An 18779-nucleotide genomic window follows, 5' to 3' on the forward strand; every position below is an offset into this window, starting at 1 on the left:
GGAGTCTTTGTCACATTCGGCTCGATAGCACAGATTGTTCCGGAAGTGACGTTCAGTCGCCGCCATCTTGCTCCACCCCCCTGCACAGTAATGAGGGAGAGTGAAGGGACAGGCGGACATCTTGCTCCACCCCCTGCACAGTAATGACGGGGAGTGAAGGGGAAAGCGGCCATCTTGCTCCACCCCCCTGCACAGTAATGAGGGAGAGTGAAGGGGGAGGCGGACATCTTGCTCCACCCCCTGCACAGTAATGAGGGAGAGTGAAGGGGAGGCGGACATCTTGCTCCACCCCCTGCACAGTAATGAGGGAGAGTGAAGGGGAGGCGGACATCTTGTTACACCCCCTGCACAGTAATGAGGGAGAGTGAAGGGGAGGCGGACATCTTGCTCCACCCCCTGCACAGTAATGATGGAGAGTGAAGGGGAAGGCGGACATCTTGTTACACCCCCTGCACAGTAATGAGGGAGAGTGAAGGGGAAGGCGGACATCTTGCTCCACCCCCTGCACAGTAATGAGGGAGAGTGAAGGGGAAGGCGGACATCTTGCTCCACCCCCTGCACAGTAATGAGGGAGAGTGAAGGGGAGGCGGACATCTTGTTACACCCCCTGCACAGTAATGAGGGAGAGTGAAGGGGAGGCGGACATCTTGTTACACCCCCTGCACAGTAATGAGGGAGAGTGAAGGGGAGGCGGACATCTTGCTCCACCCCCCTGCACAGTAATGAGGGAGAGTGAAGGGGAAAGCGGCCATCTTGCTCCACCCCCCTGCACAGTAATGAGGGAGAGTGAAGGGGAGGCGGACATCTTGCTCCACCCCCTGCACAGTAATGAGGGAGAGTGAAGGGACAGGCGGACATCTTGTTACACCCCCTGCACAGTAATGAGGGAGAGTGAAGGGGAAGGCGGACATCTTGTTACACCCCCTGCACAGTAATGAGGGAGAGTGAAGGGACAGGCGGACATCTTGCTCCACCCCCTGCACAGTAATGAGGGAGAGTGAAGGGGAAGGCGGACATCTTGTTACACCCCCTGCACAGTAATGAGGGAGAGTGAAGGGGAAAGCGGCCATCTTGCTCCACCCCCCTGCACAGTAATGAGGGAGAGTGAAGGGGAGGCGGACATCTTGCTCCACCCCCTGCACAGTAATGAGGGAGAGTGAAGGGGAGGCGGACATCTTGTTACACCCCCTGCACAGTAATGAGGGAGAGTGAAGGGGAGGCGGACATCTTGCTCCACCCCCTGCACAGTAATGATGGAGAGTGAAGGGGAAGGCGGACATCTTGTTACACCCCCTGCACAGTAATGAGGGAGAGTGAAGGGGAAGGCGGACATCTTGCTCCACCCCCTGCACAGTAATGAGGGAGAGTGAAGGGGAAGGCGGACATCTTGCTCCACCCCCTGCACAGTAATGAGGGAGAGTGAAGGGGAAGGCGGACATCTTGTTACACCCCCTGCACAGTAATGAGGGAGAGTGAAGGGGAGGCGGACATCTTGTTACACCCCCTGCACAGTAATGAGGGAGAGTGAAGGGGAAAGCGGCCATCTTGCTCCACCCCCCTGCACAGTAATGAGGGAGAGTGAAGGGGAGGCGGACATCTTGCTCCACCCCCTGCACAGTAATGAGGGAGAGTGAAGGGACAGGCGGACATCTTGTTACACCCCCTGCACAGTAATGAGGGAGAGTGAAGGGGAAGGCGGACATCTTGCTCCACCCCCTGCACAGTAATGAGGGAGAGTGAAGGGGAAGGCGGACATCTTGTTACACCCCCTGCACAGTAATGAGGGAGAGTGAAGGGACAGGCGGACATCTTGTTACACCCCCTGCACAGTAATGAGGGAGAGTGAAGGGGAAAGCGGCCATCTTGCTCCACCCCCCTGCACAGTAATGAGGGAGAGTGAAGGGGAGGCGGACATCTTGCTCCACCCCCTGCACAGTAATGAGGGAGAGTGAAGGGGAGGCGGACATCTTGTTACACCCCCTGCACAGTAATGAGGGAGAGTGAAGGGGAGGCGGACATCTTGCTCCACCCCCTGCACAGTAATGAGGGAGAGTGAAGGGGAAGGCGGACATCTTGTTACACCCCCTGCACAGTAATGAGGGAGAGTGAAGGGGAGGCGGACATCTTGCTCCACCCCCTGCACAGTAATGATGGAGAGTGAAGGGGAAGGCGGACATCTTGTTACACCCCCTGCACAGTAATGAGGGAGAGTGAAGGGGAAGGCGGACATCTTGTTACACCCCCTGCACAGTAATGAGGGAGAGTGAAGGGGAAAGCGGCCATCTTGCTCCACCCCCCTGCACAGTAATGAGGGAGAGTGAAGGGGAGGCGGACATCTTGCTCCACCCCCTGCACAGTAATGAGGGAGAGTGAAGGGGAGGCGGACATCTTGTTACACCCCCTGCACAGTAATGAGGGAGAGTGAAGGGGAGGCGGACATCTTGCTCCACCCCCTGCACAGTAATGAGGGAGAGTGAAGGGGAAGGCGGACATCTTGCTCCACCCCCTGCACAGTAATGAGGGAGAGTGAAGGGGAAGGCGGACATCTTGTTACACCCCCTGCACAGTAATGAGGGAGAGTGAAGGGACAGGCGGACATCTTGCTCCACCCCCTGCACAGTAATGATGGAGAGTGAAGGGGGAGGCGGACATCTTGCTCCACCCCCTGCACAGTAATGAGGGAGAGTGAAGGGACAGGCGGACATCTTGCTCCACCCCCTGCACAGTAATGATGGAGAGTGAAGGGGGAGGCGGACATCTTGCTCCACCCCCTGCACAGTAATGAGGGAGAGTGAAGGGGAAGGCGGACATCTTGTTACACCCCCTGCACAGTAATGAGGGAGAGTGAAGGGGGAGGCGGACATCTTGCTCCACCCCCTGCACAGTAATGAGGGAGAGTGAAGGGGAGGCGGACATCTTGTTACACCCCCTGCACAGTAATGAGGGAGAGTGAAGGGGAGGCGGACATCTTGCTCCACCCCCTGCACAGTAATGAGGGAGAGTGAAGGGGAAGGCGGACATCTTGTTACACCCCCTGCACAGTAATGAGGGAGAGTGAAGGGGAGGCGGACATCTTGCTCCACCCCCTGCACAGTAATGATGGAGAGTGAAGGGGAAGGCGGACATCTTGTTACACCCCCTGCACAGTAATGAGGGAGAGTGAAGGGGAAGGCGGACATCTTGCTCCACCCCCTGCACAGTAATGAGGGAGAGTGAAGGGGAAGGCGGACATCTTGCTCCACCCCCTGCACAGTAATGAGGGAGAGTGAAGGGGAAGGCGGACATCTTGTTACACCCCCTGCACAGTAATGAGGGAGAGTGAAGGGACAGGCGGACATCTTGTTACACCCCCTGCACAGTAATGAGGGAGAGTGAAGGGGAAGGCGGACATCTTGCTCCACCCCCTGCACAGTAATGAGGGAGAGTGAAGGGGAAGGCGGACATCTTGTTACACCCCCTGCACAGTAATGAGGGAGAGTGAAGGGACAGGCGGACATCTTGTTACACCCCCTGCACAGTAATGAGGGAGAGTGAAGGGGAAAGCGGCCATCTTGCTCCACCCCCCTGCACAGTAATGAGGGAGAGTGAAGGGGAGGCGGACATCTTGCTCCACCCCCTGCACAGTAATGAGGGAGAGTGAAGGGGAGGCGGACATCTTGTTACACCCCCTGCACAGTAATGAGGGAGAGTGAAGGGGAGGCGGACATCTTGCTCCACCCCCTGCACAGTAATGAGGGAGAGTGAAGGGGAAGGCGGACATCTTGTTACACCCCCTGCACAGTAATGAGGGAGAGTGAAGGGGAGGCGGACATCTTGCTCCACCCCCTGCACAGTAATGATGGAGAGTGAAGGGGAAGGCGGACATCTTGTTACACCCCCTGCACAGTAATGAGGGAGAGTGAAGGGGAAGGCGGACATCTTGTTACACCCCCTGCACAGTAATGAGGGAGAGTGAAGGGGAAGGCGGACATCTTGCTCCACCCCCTGCACAGTAATGAGGGAGAGTGAAGGGGAGGCGGACATCTTGCTCCACCCCCTGCACAGTAATGAGGGAGAGTGAAGGGGAAGGCGGACATCTTGTTACACCCCCTGCACAGTAATGAGGGAGAGTGAAGGGACAGGCGGACATCTTGCTCCACCCCCTGCACAGTAATGAGGGAGAGTGAAGGGGAAGGCGGACATCTTGTTACACCCCCTGCACAGTAATGAGGGAGAGTGAAGGGACAGGCGGACATCTTGCTCCACCCCCCTGCACAGTAATGATGGAGAGTGAAGGGGGAGGCGGACATCTTGCTCCACCCCCTGCACAGTAATGAGGGAGAGTGAAGGGACAGGCGGACATCTTGCTCCACCCCCTGCACAGTAATGATGGAGAGTGAAGGGGGAGGCGGACATCTTGCTCCACCCCCTGCACAGTAATGAGGGAGAGTGAAGGGGAAGGCGGACATCTTGTTACACCCCCTGCACAGTAATGAGGGAGAGTGAAGGGGAAGGCGGACATCTTGCTCCACCCCCTGCACAGTAATGATGGAGAGTGAAGGGGGAGGCGGACATCTTGTTACACCCCCTGCACAGTAATGATGGAGAGTGAAGGGACAGGCGGACATCTTGCTCCACCCCCTGCACAGTAATGAGGGAGAGTGAAGGGGGAGGCGGACATCTTGCTCCACCCCCTGCACAGTAATGACGGAGAGTGAAGGGGAAAGCGGCCATCTTGCTCCACCCCCCTGCACAGTAATGAGGGAGTGTGAAGGGGGAGGCGGACATCTTGCTCCACCCCCTGCACAGTAATGAGGGAGAGTGAAGGGGAAGGCGGACATCTTGTTACACCCCCTGCACAGTAATGATGGAGAGTGAAGGGACAGGCGGCCATCTTGTTACACCCACCGGAGTTTTACATTTCACCGTTATTTATTTTCAGCACAAAACGGAGATTATTTGCTTCCATACAGGATTTGTAATTCCCACGGACTGTTTACATGTTACATTTTTATTAAACCTGCTGACCTCACATGGCTGCTGATGTGACAGAAAACACCTCTGATTTCCGCATGTAAACAGTCCGAGGGATTTACAAATCCTCTAATTAAGCGAATAAACTCCGTTTTGTGCTGAAAATAAATAACTGTGAAATATGAAAAACTCCGGTGGGTGTAACAAGATGTCCGCCTGCCGCCTTCACACTCAGTCATTACTGGGCAATGGTGGGAGCAAGATGGCGGCGATGGAACGTCACTTCCGGAGCAAACTGTAATGGGCAGGCGTCACCGGAAGTGGGGATGAAACGCAAACACGGAAGCGCGAAGCGGAAGTGGGTGTGGTATTGAGGAATGTCTTCCCCGGGCGGTCCGGATCAGGTCAGTGTCTGTCCTCTCACCCCCCCTCCCCCACCTACACCTACAGCTCACCCGGGTGTGGGCGGGACGGGGAACCTGTATAACGAGCCCCTCCCCCTCCGTCTTCTTCCATAAAGGGGGAGGAGCTCAGCATTGTGTGTGATCGGGATGGAGGAGGAGGGGGTGAAACATGTCACTATCAGAGGGCTGATCTCTCCCCTCCCCCTCCCTCCAATATCCTGTAATCTGTACATAACGTCATTATATCCCCACCGTCCAATCACAGCAATCCCCCTCCTCCAATCATTGGTCAGGATCCCTATCAGGGTCGTATTTACATTTATAACCCCCGCCTCCCCTCCCCCCATATAAATTGTGTATGCGGGGCTCCCAGAGACGCTCGCAGCACACAATGGAGCCCCCACATTGCCCCCCCATAAGATATAAGGGTGGGGGGATGGGCGGACGCTATTCACAGACGGAACACGCCGGGGCGGAGCTTCTGTCCAATCACACGGAGGATCTACTTCAGATGAAATCAGGGCGGGGTTTGGGATTTTTTTTTATGGGTTTTTAAAAAAAGCCCCTCCCCCTCGGGTACAATAACAATTCAGAGCCCCACCCCCCCTAGATGTATCCTGCCAGGGGCCACAGTACTCACCTTACTACACAACATTGTCATTCTACCTAGAAAAGTGACATCCAGTATAGGTATATTTGTGTCCTTGCCCCGCCCAACTCCTCCCACTCCACTGACTGAGAATAGACGCAGGAGCTCAGGGGCGGTGCTCCAAGGCAGGCCACACCCTACGTACACAGGACTCCTCCCTCCAAACAGGAAATAACATTTCTGCTTTCCTTCTTTCTAGATACCCCAGAGATACGAGAGGGCGAGAAAATCATCAGCTCCATGAGGAAGAGAGACTCCACCCATGAGGAAGAGAGACTCCACCCATGAGGGATAGAGACTCCACCCATGAGGAAGAGAGACTCCACCCATGAGGAAGAGAGACTCCACCCATAATACAGAGAGAAACACCACTGCTCCACCCCGCAAAGATAGGAGATCAGTGGCTCCACCCATGAGGGAGAGAGACTCCACCCTTTAGGAATAAAGACTCCACCCCGGATATAGAGAGAAACACCACTGCTCCACCCATGAGAGAGAGAGACTCCACCCTTGAGGGATAAAAACTCCAGTCAGGATAAAAAGGGAAACACCATTACTTTAACCCTGGAGAGATAGAAAATCAGTGGCTCCACCCATGAGGAATAGAGACGTCACCCATCATACAGCAAGAAACACCACTGCTCTGCTCTTGAGAGATAGAAAATCAGTGGCTCCACTCATCAGGGAGAGAGACTCCACCCATGAGGAAGACAGTCCCCACCCTTCAGGAAACAAAACTCCACCCAGGATACAGAGAGAGGCACCACTGCTCCACCCTGGAGAGAGAGAAACTCAATAGCTCCACCTATAAGGGAGACAGTCCCCACCCTTGAGGAATAAAAACTCCACCCAGGATACAGAGAGAGACAGTACTGCTCAACAGCTCCACTTTTGTATAAGGGGGAGACTGGGCCCAGGATACAGAGAAGGGCTCCGAATCGCCACCCGGAGGGGGGGGGGAGACTCCTCCTCTGTAGAATAGAAACTCCACCCTGGAGGAAGAGAGACTTCACCCCTGAGGAAGAGACTCCACCTCTGTAGAATAGAGACTCAGCCCATGAGGAATAGACACTCCACCTCAGTAGATTAGAGTCTGCGAGAAGGGTGAGAGACTCCGCCCAGGATAAAGAGCGAGACTCTGCTGCTCCTCCCCTAAATAAAAAAGCATTCCAGCACTCAGGAAGGAGACGCCGTTGCTCCGCCCAGGAGGAGCGACTCCCCCGGAAATGACAGCGGCGGGGACAAAGATGAGCAGTTGTCTAGAGAAGGTCATCGAGAAGCTGACGGCGTACAAGGAGGGGGCGCTGACGGGGACATCGGCTGAGAGGAGATCCGCCTCCACCCAGGAGGGGGAGGGGCCAAATCCCACCAGGAATTCACCTCCTAAAGCTAAAGTAGAACCCCGCTCCTGTGAGGAGAGGGACACCTCCGTAGATCCCACCATGATGAACATTAAGAGGGAGCCATTCCTGTACGTAGGCGGAGCTCTGGGGTGGGCAGTACACCACCCGCTGCACCCCTCCATCCAGATCAAGGAGGAGCACTGGCCCTGTGACAACAGTAACTTCTCGGAGCTCTTCACCCCGGTGGCCTATACCCAGTACAGGTCCGTCCACATTAAAGAGGAGCCCCGCGAAGAAGGAGACTTCCTCAACATGGAGGGGGGCCCGCCTCACCGCTCCGACCTGGAATCCGCCAGGCGGGAAGATGGCCGTCCCCTGCAGGGCTCGGTGTTCCCCATGTCCTACCTCTGCAGCGACAGCGGGAAGGCCTTCTCCCACCGGACCCACTTCCTGTCCCCCCAGCACCCGGGGGGCGAGAAGCCCTTCTGCTGCGCGGAGTGCGGGAGGTGCTTCTCGCAGAGGTCCTACTTCCTGTCCCATCAGAAGATCCACTCTGGGGAGCGCCCCTTCCACTGCTTCCAGTGCGCCAAGTCCTTCCGGATCAAGAGCACCCTCAACAAGCACCTGAGGAGCCACCAGATGGAGAACCCCTTCACCTGCCCGCTGTGTCACAAGAGCTTCATGCACCGGGGCCACTTCCTGGCCCACCAGCGGCTCCACGCCGAGGAGGAGAAGTTCTCCTGCCCCCTGTGCGGGAAATCCTTCATCCACCACGGGCACTTCATGGCCCACCAGAGGAGCCATGCCGAGGAGAGCCGCTTCTCTTGCCCCCACTGCCACAAGTCCTTCATCCACCGGGGCCACTTCTCCGCCCACCTGAGGGTCCACACCGGGGAGAAGCCCTTCCCCTGCCCCGACTGCGGAAGCAGTTTCAGCACCCACCACAACCTGGTGGTCCACCAGAGGCTCCACGCGGGCTCCTCCATCTCCTTCCTGTGAGGGGGTCTCAGGAACCGGGCCAACGGGTGCCAAAAATCAGGACAACCCATCTAAGATGCAGGAGGGGCGCATGGAGGTCTTCTCACTTTGGGTGCCCAAGGACCATCACTGGCCAATGGTGACCATCACTGCCCAACGGTGACCATCACTGGCCAACGGTGACCATCACTGCCCAACTGTGATTATCACTGCCCAACGGTGACCATCAATGCCCAACGGTGACCATCACTGCCCAACGGTGACCATCACTGCCCATCGGTGACCATCACTGCCCAACCGTGACCATCACTGCCCAAGGACCATCACTGCCCAACGGTGACCATCACTGCCCAACGGTGACCATCACTGGCCAACGGTGACCATCACTGGCCAACGGTGTCCATTACTGGCCAACGGTGTCCATCACTGCCCAAAGGTGTCCATCACTGGCCAACGGTGTCCATTACTGACCAACGGTGACCATCACTGGCCAACGGTGTCCATCACTGCCCAAAGGTGTCCATCACTGCCCAAAGGTGTCCATCACTGCCCAACGGTGACCATCACTGCCCAACGGTGTCCATTACTGACCAACGGTGACCATCACTGGCCAACGGTGACCATCACTTCCCAAAGGTGTCCATCACTGCCCAAAGGTGTCCATCTCTGGCCAACGGTGACCATCACTGCCCAACGATGTCCATTACTGACCAACGGTGACCATCACTGGCCAAAGGTGTCCATCACTGCCCAACGATGTCCATTACTGACCAACGGTGACCATCACTGCCCAAAGGTGTCCATCACTGCCCAAAGGTGTCCATCACTGCCCAACGGTGACCATCACTGCCCAACGGTGACCATCACTGGCCTGACCAACAGTGACCATCTCTGGCCAACGGTGACCATCACTGGCCAAAGGTGTCCATCACTGGCCAACGGTGACCATCACTGGCCAAAGGTGTCCATCACTGGCCAACGGTGATCATCACTGCCCAAAGGTGTCCATCACTAACCAACGGAGACCATCACTGCCCAACCGTGACTATCACTGACCTACGGTGACCATCACTTGCCAACAGTGACCATCTCTGGCCAACCGTGACCATCACTGGCCAAAAGTGTCCATCACTGGCCAGCGGTGACCATCACTGTCCAGTGGTGACCATCACCGCCCAACCATGACCATCTCTGGCCAACGGTGACCATCTCTGGCCAACGGTGACTATCACCGCCCAACCATGACCATCACTGCCCAACCGTGACCATCACTGGCCAAAAGTGTCCATCACTGGCCAGCGGGACCATCACTGGCCAACAGTGACCATCACCGCCCAACCATGACCATCTCTGGCCAACGGTGACCATCTCTGGCCAACGGTGACCATCACTGCCCAAAGGTGTCCATCACTGGCCAACAGTGACCATCACTGGCCTGGCCAACAGTGACCATCTCTGGCCAACGGTGACCATCACTGGCCAAAGGTGTCCATCACTGGCCAACGGTGACCATCACTGCCCAAAGGTGTCCATCACTAACCAACGGTGACCATCACTGGCCTGGCCATCAGTGACCATCTCTGGCCAACGGTGACCATCACTGGCCAAAGGTGTCCATCACTGGCCAACGGTGACCATCACTGCCCAAAGGTGTCCATCACTGCCCAACGGTGACCTTCACTGCCCAATGGTGACCATCACTGGCCAACGGAGACCATCACTGCCCAACCATGACCATCACTGACCTACGGTGACCATCACTTGCCAACCATGACCATCACTGCCCAACCGTGACCATCACTGGCCAAAAGTGTCCATCACCGCCCAACCATGACTATCTCTGGCCAACGGTGACCATCTCTGGCCAACGGTGACCATCACTGGCCAACAGTGACCATCTCTGGCCAACAGTGTCCATCACTGGCCAAAGAAAGGTGTCCATCACTGGCCAACGGTGACCATCACTGCCCAATCGTGACCATCACTGGCCAGCGGTGACCATCACTGGCCAACAGTGACCATCACCGCCCAACTGTGACCATCACTGTCCAAAGGTGACCATCTCTGGCCAAGGTTGACCATCTCTGGCCAACGGTGACAATCTCTGGCCAACGGTGACCATCACTGGCCAACGGTGACCATCTCTGGCCAACAGTGTCCATCACTGGCCAAAGAAAGGTGTCCATCACTGGCCAACGGAGACCATCTTTGCCCAACGGTGACCATCACTGCACAACCATGACCATCACTGCCCAACGGTGTCCATTACTGACCAACGGTGACCATCACTGGCCAACGGTGACCACCACTGGCCAACGGTGTCCATTACTGGCCAACGGTGTCCATCACTGCCCAAAGGTGTCCATCACTGGCCAACGGTGTCCATTACTGACCAACGGTGACCATCACTGGCCAACGGTGACCATCACTGCCCAAAGGTGTCTATCACTGCCCAAAGGTGTCCATCACTGGCCAACGGTGACCATCACTGCCCAAAGGTGTCCATCACTGCCCAAAGGTGTCCATCACTGCCCAACGGTGATCATCACTGCCCAACGGTGTCCATCACTGGACAACAGTGACCATCACTGGCCTGGCCAACGGTGACCATCTCTGGCCAACGGTGACCATCACTGGCCAAAGGTGTCCATCACTGGCCAACGGTGACCATCACTGGCCAAAGGTGTCCATCACTGGCCAACGGTGACCATCACTGCCCAAAGGTGTCCATCACTAACCAACGGAGACCATCACTGCCCAACCGTGACCATCACTGACCTACGGTGACCATCACTTGCCAACAGTGACCATCTCTGGCCAACCGTGACCATCACTGGCCAAAAGTGTCCATCACTGGCCAGCGGTGACCATCACTGTCCAGCGGTGACCATCACTGGCCAACAGTGACCATCTCGGGCCAACGGTGACCATCTCTGGCCAACGGTGACTATCACCGCCCAACCATGACCATCACTGCCCAACCGTGACCATCACTGGCCAAAAGTGTCCATCACTGGCCAGCGGGACCATCACTGGCCAACAGTGACCATCACCGCCCAACCATGACCATCTCTGGCCAACGGTGACCATCTCTGGCCAACGGTGACCATCTCTGGCCAACGGTGACCATCACTGGCCAAAGGTGTCCATCACTGGCCAACGGTGACCATCACTGCCCAAAGGTGTCCATCACTAACCAACGGTGACCATCACTGGCCTGGCCATCAGTGACCATCTCTGGCCAACGGTGACCATCACTGGCCAAAGGTGTCCATCACTGGCCAACGGTGACCATCACTGCCCAAAGGTGTCCATCACTGCCCAACGGTGACCTTCACTGCCCAATGGTGACCATCACTGGCCAACGGTGACCATCACTTGCCAACCATGACCATCACTGCCCAACCGTGACCATCACTGGCCAAAAGTGTCCATCACTGGCCAGCGGGACCATCACTGGCCAACAGTGACCATCACCGCCCAACCATGACCATCTCTGGCCAACGGTGACCATCTCTGGCCAACGGTGACCATCACTGGCCAACAGTGACCATCTCTGGCCAACAGTGTCCATCACTGGCCAAAGAAAGGTGTCCATCACTGGCCAACGGTGACCATCACCGCCCAACTGTGACCATCACTGCCCAATCGTGACCATCACTGCCCAATCGTGACCATCACTGGCCAGCGGTGACCATCACTGGCCAACAGTGACCATCACCGCCCAACCGTGACCATCACTGTCCAACGGTGACCATCTCTGGCCAAGGTTGACCATCTCTGGCCAACGGTGACAATCTCTGGCCAACGGTGACCATCACTGGCCAACGGTGACCATCTCTGGCCAACAGTGTCCATCACTGGCCAAAGAAAGGTGTCCATCACTGGCCAATGGTGACCATCACTGGCCAACGGTGACCATCACTTGCCAACCGTGACCATCACTGCCCAACCGTGACCATCACTGGCCAAAAGTGTCCATCACTGGCCAAAAGTGTCCATCACTGGCCAGCGGGACCATCACTGGCCAACAGTGACCATCACCGCCCAACCATGACCATCTCTGGCCAACGGTGACCATCTCTGGCCAACGGTGACCATCACTGGCCAACAGTGACCATCTCTGGCCAACAGTGTCCATCACTGGCCAAAGAAAGGTGTCCATCACTGGCCAACGGTGACCATCACCGCCCAACTGTGACCATCACTGCCCAATCGTGACCATCACTGGCCAGCGGTGACCATCACTGGCCAACAGTGACCATCACCGCCCAACCGTGACCATCACTGTCCAACGGTGACCATCTCTGGCCAAGGTTGACCATCTCTGGCCAACGGTGACAATCTCTGGCCAACGGTGACCATCACTGGCCAACGGTGACCATCTCTGGCCAACAGCGTCCATCACTGGCCAAAGAAAGGTGTCCATCACTGGCCAACGGTGACCATCACCGCCCAACTGTGACCATCACTGCCCAATCGTGACCATCACTGGCCAGCGGTGACCATCACTGGCCAACAGTGACCATCACCGCCCAACCGTGACCATCACTGTCCAACGGTGACCATCTCTGGCCAAGGTTGACCATCTCTGGCCAACGGTGACAATCTCTGGCCAACGGTGACCATCACTGGCCAACGGTGACCATCTCTGGCCAACAGCGTCCATCACTGGCCAAAGAAAGGTGTCCATCACTGGCCAACAGTGACCATCACCGCCCAACCATGACCATCTCTGGCCAACGGTGACCATCACTGGCCAACAGTGACCATCTCTGGCCAACAGTGTCCATCACTGGCCAAAGAAAGGTGTCCATCACTGGCCAACGGTGACCATCACCGCCCAACTGTGACCATCACTGCCCAATCGTGACCATCACTGGCCAGCGGTGACCATCACTGGCCAACAGTGACCATCACCGCCCAACCGTGACCATCACTGTCCAACGGTGACCATCTCTGGCCAAGGTTGACCATCTCTGGCCAACGGTGACAATCTCTGGCCAACGGTGACCATCACTGGCCAACGGTGACCATCTCTGGCCAACAGTGTCCATCACTGGCCAAAGAAAGGTGTCCATCACTGGCCAACGGAGACCATCTTTGCCCAACGGTGACCATCACTGCACAACCATGACCATCACTGGCCTACGGTGACCATCTCTGGCCAACGATGACCATCACTGGCCAACGGTGACCATCACTGGCCAAAGATGTCCATCACTGGCCAACGGTGACCATCACTGGCCTGCCCAACGGTGACCATCACTGCCCAACCATGACCATCACTGGCCTACGGTGACCATTACTGGCCAACGGTGACCATCTCTGCCCAACCATGACCATCACTGGCCAATAGTGACCATCACTGCCCAACGGTGACCATCACTGCCCAACCATGACCATCACTGGCCAGAGGTGTCCATCTCTTCTGTACCTCCCCCTTGGGGGCGTGTTCATCCCGGGCCCGCCTCCCCCCAGCGAGGGCACACACGGAAATCTTTATGCAATCTGCAAGGACGACAATAAGCTTTATTGACAGACAAACCGACCTCAACAACACAAAGTCCATCATCTGCCGGATCATTCTTCCCGAAGTCTCACCTTCTGGAGGGGGATGGGCACAGATGTATCTGCTGTGCAGCCTATGAGTGTGCGCCGGTCACATGACTGTTCTCTGATTGGTCTGCCAGTCACATGACTTCTCTGATTGGCCTGCCGTTCACATGACTGTTCTCTGATTGGCCTGCGAGTACCAGACTCTCCGCCCACATCCTCAGACTGATTTTACGTTGATCACTGATAAAGGGGGCGGTCTCTGTAAAGGCGGCCTTTCTGGATTGGACGGTTTCCAGCTCAGGGAAGGGGGAGGGGCCGGAATATTGAATATAAAATGTGATGTGAAATCTTTTCCATACGATGTGAGATCTCCTTTCTTCTCTCTTTGTATTGTGTATTGGGGGCGGAGCAGTGGGAGGGGCTGGGAGGCGAATATCTCCAATGGGGACACAGGAGATCACACTTCCTGTCCCGATGACACTCACTCCCCACATTCCTTGTATGGGTGTCACAGGGACAGGAAGTGAGATAAATCTCCTCCGTAGTAAGGATACAGTGAGAAGGGGGAGAGCGGACATCTTGGTACACCCCGCACTCCTCCATAGTAAGGATACAGTGAGAAGGGGGAGAGCGGACATCTTGGTACACCCCGCACTCCTCCATAGTAAGGATACAGTGAGAAGGGGGAGAGCGGACATCTTGGTACACCCCGCACTCCTCCATAGTAAGGATACAGTGAGAAGGGGGAGAGCGGACATCTTGGTACACCCCGCACTCCTCCATAGTAAGGATACAGTGAGAAGGGGGAGAGCGGACATCTTGGTACACCCCGCACTCCTCCATAGTAAGGATACACTGAGAAGGGGGAGAGCGGACATCTTAGTACACCCCGCACTCCTCCATAGTAAGGATACAGTGAGAAGGGGAGAGCGGACATCTTGGTACACCCCGCACTCCTCCATAGTAAGGATACAGTGAGAAGGGGGAGAGCGGACATCTTGGTACACCCCGCACTCCTCCATAGTAAGGATACAGTGAGAAGGGGAGAGCGGACATCTTGGTACACCCCGCACTCCTCCATAGTAAGGATACAGTGAGAAGGGGGAGAGCGGACATCTTGGTACACCCCGCACTCCTCCATAGTAAGGATACAGTGAGAAGGGGGAGAGCGGACATCTTGGTACACCCCGCACTCCTCCGTAGTAAGGATACAGTGAGAAGGGGGAGAGCGGACATCTTGGTACACCCCGCACTCCTCCATAGTAAGGATACAGTGAGAAGGGGGAGAGCGGACATCTTGGTACACCCCACACTCCTCCATAGTAAGGATACAGTGAGAAGGGGGAGAGCGGACATCTTGGTACACCCCGCACTCCTCCATAGTAAGGATACACTGAGAAGGGGGAGAGCGGACATCTTGGTACACCCCACACTCCTCCATAGTAAGGATACAGTGAGAAGGGGGAGAGCGGACATCTTGGTACACCCCGCACCCCTCCATAGTAAGGATACAGTGAGAAGGGGGAGAGCGGACATCTTGGTACACCCTGCACTCCTCCATAGTAAGGATACAGAGAAGGGGGAGAGCGGACATCTTGGTACACCCCGCACTCCTCCATAGTAAGGATACAGTGAGAAGGGGGAGAGCGGACATCTTGGTACACCCCGCACTCCTCCATAGTAAGGATACAGTGAGAAGGGGAGAGCGGACATCTTGGTACACCCCGCACTCCTCCATAGTAAGGATACAGTGAGAAGGGGGAGAGCGGACATCTTGGTACACCCCGCACTCCTCCATAGTAAGGATACAGTGAGAAGGGGGAGAGCGGACATCTTGGTACACCCCGCACTCCTCCATAGTAAGGATACAGTGAGAAGGGGGAGAGTGGACATCTTGGTACACCCCGCACTCCTCCATAGTAAGGATACAGTGAGAAGGGGGAGAGCGGACATCTTGGTACACCCCGCACCCCTCCATAGTAAGGATACAGTGAGAAGGGGGGGAGAGCGGACATCTTGGTACACCCCGCACTCCTCCATAGTAAGGATACAGTGAGAAGGGGAAAGCGGACATCTTGGTACACCCCGCACTCCTCCATAGTAAGGATTCAGTGAGAAGGGGGGGAGCGGACATCTTGGTACACCCCGCACTCCTCCATAGTAAGGATACACAGAGAAGGGGGGGAGCGGACATCTTGGTACACCCCGCACCCCTCCATAGTAAGGATACACAGAGAAGGGGGCAAGCGGACATCTTGGTACACCCCGCACTCCTCCATAGTAAGGATACAGTGAGAAGGGGAGAGCGGACATCTTGGTACACCCCGCACTCCTCCATAGTAAGGATACAGTGAGAAGGAGGAGAGCGGACATCTTGGTACACCCCGCATTCCTCTATAGTAGGGATACACTGAGAAGGGGGAGAGCGGACATCTTGGTACACCCCGCACTCCTCCGTAGTAAGGATACAGTGAGAAGGGGGAGAGCGGACATCTTGGTACACCCCGCACTCCTCCATAGTAAGGATACAGTGAGAAGGGGGAGAGCGGACATCTTGGTACACCCCGCACTCCTCCATAGTAAGGATACACAGAGAAGGGGGGGAGCGGACATCTTGGTACACCCCGCACTCCTCCATAGTAAGGATACAGTGAGAAGGGGGAGAGCGGACATCTTGGTACACCCCACACCCCTCCATAGTAAGGATACAGTGAGAAGGGGGAGAGCGGACATCTTGGTACACCCCGCACCCCTCCATAGTAAGGATACAGTGAGAAGGGGGGAGAGCGGACATCTTGGTACACCCCGCACTCCTCCATAGTAAGGATACAGTGAGAAGGGGAGAGCGGACATCTTGGTACACCCCGCACTCCTCCGTAGTAAGGATACACTGAGAAGGGGGAGAGCGGACATCTTGGTACACCCCGCACTCCTCCATAGTAAGGATACAGTGAGAAGGAGGAGAGCGGACATCTTGGTACACCCCACACTCCTCCATAGTAAGGATACAGTGAGAAGGAGGAGAGCGGACATCTTGGTACACCCCGCACTCCTCCATAGTAAGGATACAGTGAGAAGGAGGAGAGCGGACATCTTGGTACACCCCGCACTCCTCCATAGTAAGGATACACTGAGAAGGGGAGAGCGGACATCTTGGTACACCCCACACTCCTCCATAGTAAGGATACAGTGAGAAGGAGGAGAGCGGACATCTTGGTACACCCCGCACTCCTCCATAGTAAGGATACAGTGAGAAGGGGGGAGCGGACATCTTGGTACACCCCGCACCCCTCCATAGTAAGGATACACTGAGAAGGGGGAGAGAGGACATCTTGGTACACCCCGCACTCCTCCATAGTAAGGATACAGTGAGAAGGGGGAGAGCGGACATCTTGGTACACCCCGCACTCCTCCATAGTAAGGATACAGTGAGAAGGGGGAGAGCGGACATCTTGGTACACCCCGCACTCCTCCATAGTAAGGATACACTGAGAAGGGGGAGAGCGGACATCTTGGTACACCCCGCACTCCTCCATAGTAAGGATACAGTGAGAAGGGGGAGAGCGGACATCTTGGTACACCCCGCACTCCTCCATAGTAAGGAGACACTGAGAAGGGGGAGAGCGGACATCTTGGTACACCCCGCACTCCTCCTTAGTAAGGATACAGTGAGAAGGGGGCAAATACTTTTTCCCAGCCCTGTACATCCATAGAGAGGGGGAGGGACACTCCTCCTATGATTGGTCAGTATTAGATATATGGAGTCATGTGACCTCTGTATATACAGTGATGAAAATAAGTATTTGAACACCTGAGAAAATCAATGTTAATATTTGGTACAGTCGCCTTTGTTTGCAATTACAGAGGTCAAACGTTTCTTGTAGTTTTTCACCAGGTTTGCACACACTGGAGGAGGGATTTTGGCGCACTCCTCCACACAGATCTTCTCTACATCAGTCAGGTTTCTGGGCTGAGAAACACGGAGTTTGAGCTCCCTCCAAAGATTCTCTATTGGGTTTAGGTCTGGAGACCTTGATATGCTTCTTACAGAGCCACTCCTTGGTTATCCTGGCTGTGTGCTTCGGGTCATTGTCATGTTGGAAGACCCAGCCTCGACCCATCTTCAAAGCTCTAACTCAGGGAAGAAATCTCGCAATACATGGCCCCGGTCATCCTCTCCTTAATACCTGTCCCATGTGCAGAAAAACACCCCCAAAGCATGATGCTACCACCCCCATGCTTCACAGTAGGGATGGTGTTCTTGGGATGGTACTCATCATTCTTCTTCCTCCAAACACGGTTAGTGGAATTATGACCAAAAAGTTCTATTTTGGTCTCATCTGACCACATGACTTTCTCCCATGACTCCTCTGGATCATCCAAATGGTCATTGGCAAACTTAAGACGGGCCTTGACATGTGCTGGTTTAAGCAGGGGAACCTTCCGTGCCATGCATGATTTCAGACCATGACGTCTTAGTGTATTACCAACCTTGGAAACGGTGGTCCCAGCTCTTTTCAGGTCATTGACCAGCTCCTCCCGTGTAGTCCTGGGCTGATTTCTCACCTTTCTTAGGATCATTGAGACCCCACGAGGTGAGATTTTGCATGGAGCCCCAGTCCGAGGGAGATTGACAGTCATGTTTAGCTTCTTCCATTTTCTAATGATTGCTCCAACAGTGGACCTTTTTTCACCAATTTCCCCGTAGCCCTTTCCAGCCTTGTGGAGGTGTACAATTTTGTCTCTAGTGTCTTTGGACAGCTCTTTGGTCTTGGCCATGTTAGTAGTTGGATTCTTACTGATTGTATGGGGTGGACAGGTGTCTTTATGCAGCTAATGACCTCAAACAGGTGCATCTAATTTAGGAGAATAAATGGAGTGGAGGTGGACATT

The 18779-nt window shown here is 55.5% G+C and overlaps 1 protein-coding gene and 2 long non-coding RNA genes across 3 annotated transcripts; all 3 read left to right on the forward strand.

Moving 5' to 3' along the window:
• The first annotated feature begins 5286 nt into the window (after positions 1–5286).
• On the forward strand, positions 5287–9475 carry LOC120909774 (gastrula zinc finger protein XlCGF8.2DB-like). Its single transcript, XM_040321504.1, has 2 exons — positions 5287–5357; positions 6206–9475. Exon 2 carries the CDS (start codon positions 7233–7235, stop codon positions 8346–8348), a length of 1116 nt encoding a protein of 371 aa, XP_040177438.1. The 5' UTR covers positions 5287–5357; positions 6206–7232; the 3' UTR covers positions 8349–9475.
• Positions 9476–9492: 17 nt separating this feature from the next.
• Positions 9493–11988, forward strand: LOC120909775. Its single transcript, XR_005741375.1, has 3 exons — positions 9493–9608; positions 9728–11050; positions 11510–11988. It is a non-coding gene; the product is annotated as an uncharacterized LOC120909775 (long non-coding RNA).
• A 231-nt stretch (positions 11989–12219) lies between these two features.
• On the forward strand, positions 12220–14247 carry LOC120909776. Its single transcript, XR_005741376.1, has 2 exons — positions 12220–13356; positions 13401–14247. It is a non-coding gene; the product is annotated as an uncharacterized LOC120909776 (long non-coding RNA).
• Positions 14248–18779: the final 4532 nt, after the last annotated feature.

The sequence above is a fragment of the Rana temporaria genome, chromosome 8 (genome assembly GCF_905171775.1).
Source record: "Rana temporaria chromosome 8, aRanTem1.1, whole genome shotgun sequence".
Taxonomy (NCBI): Eukaryota; Metazoa; Chordata; class Amphibia; order Anura; family Ranidae; genus Rana; species Rana temporaria.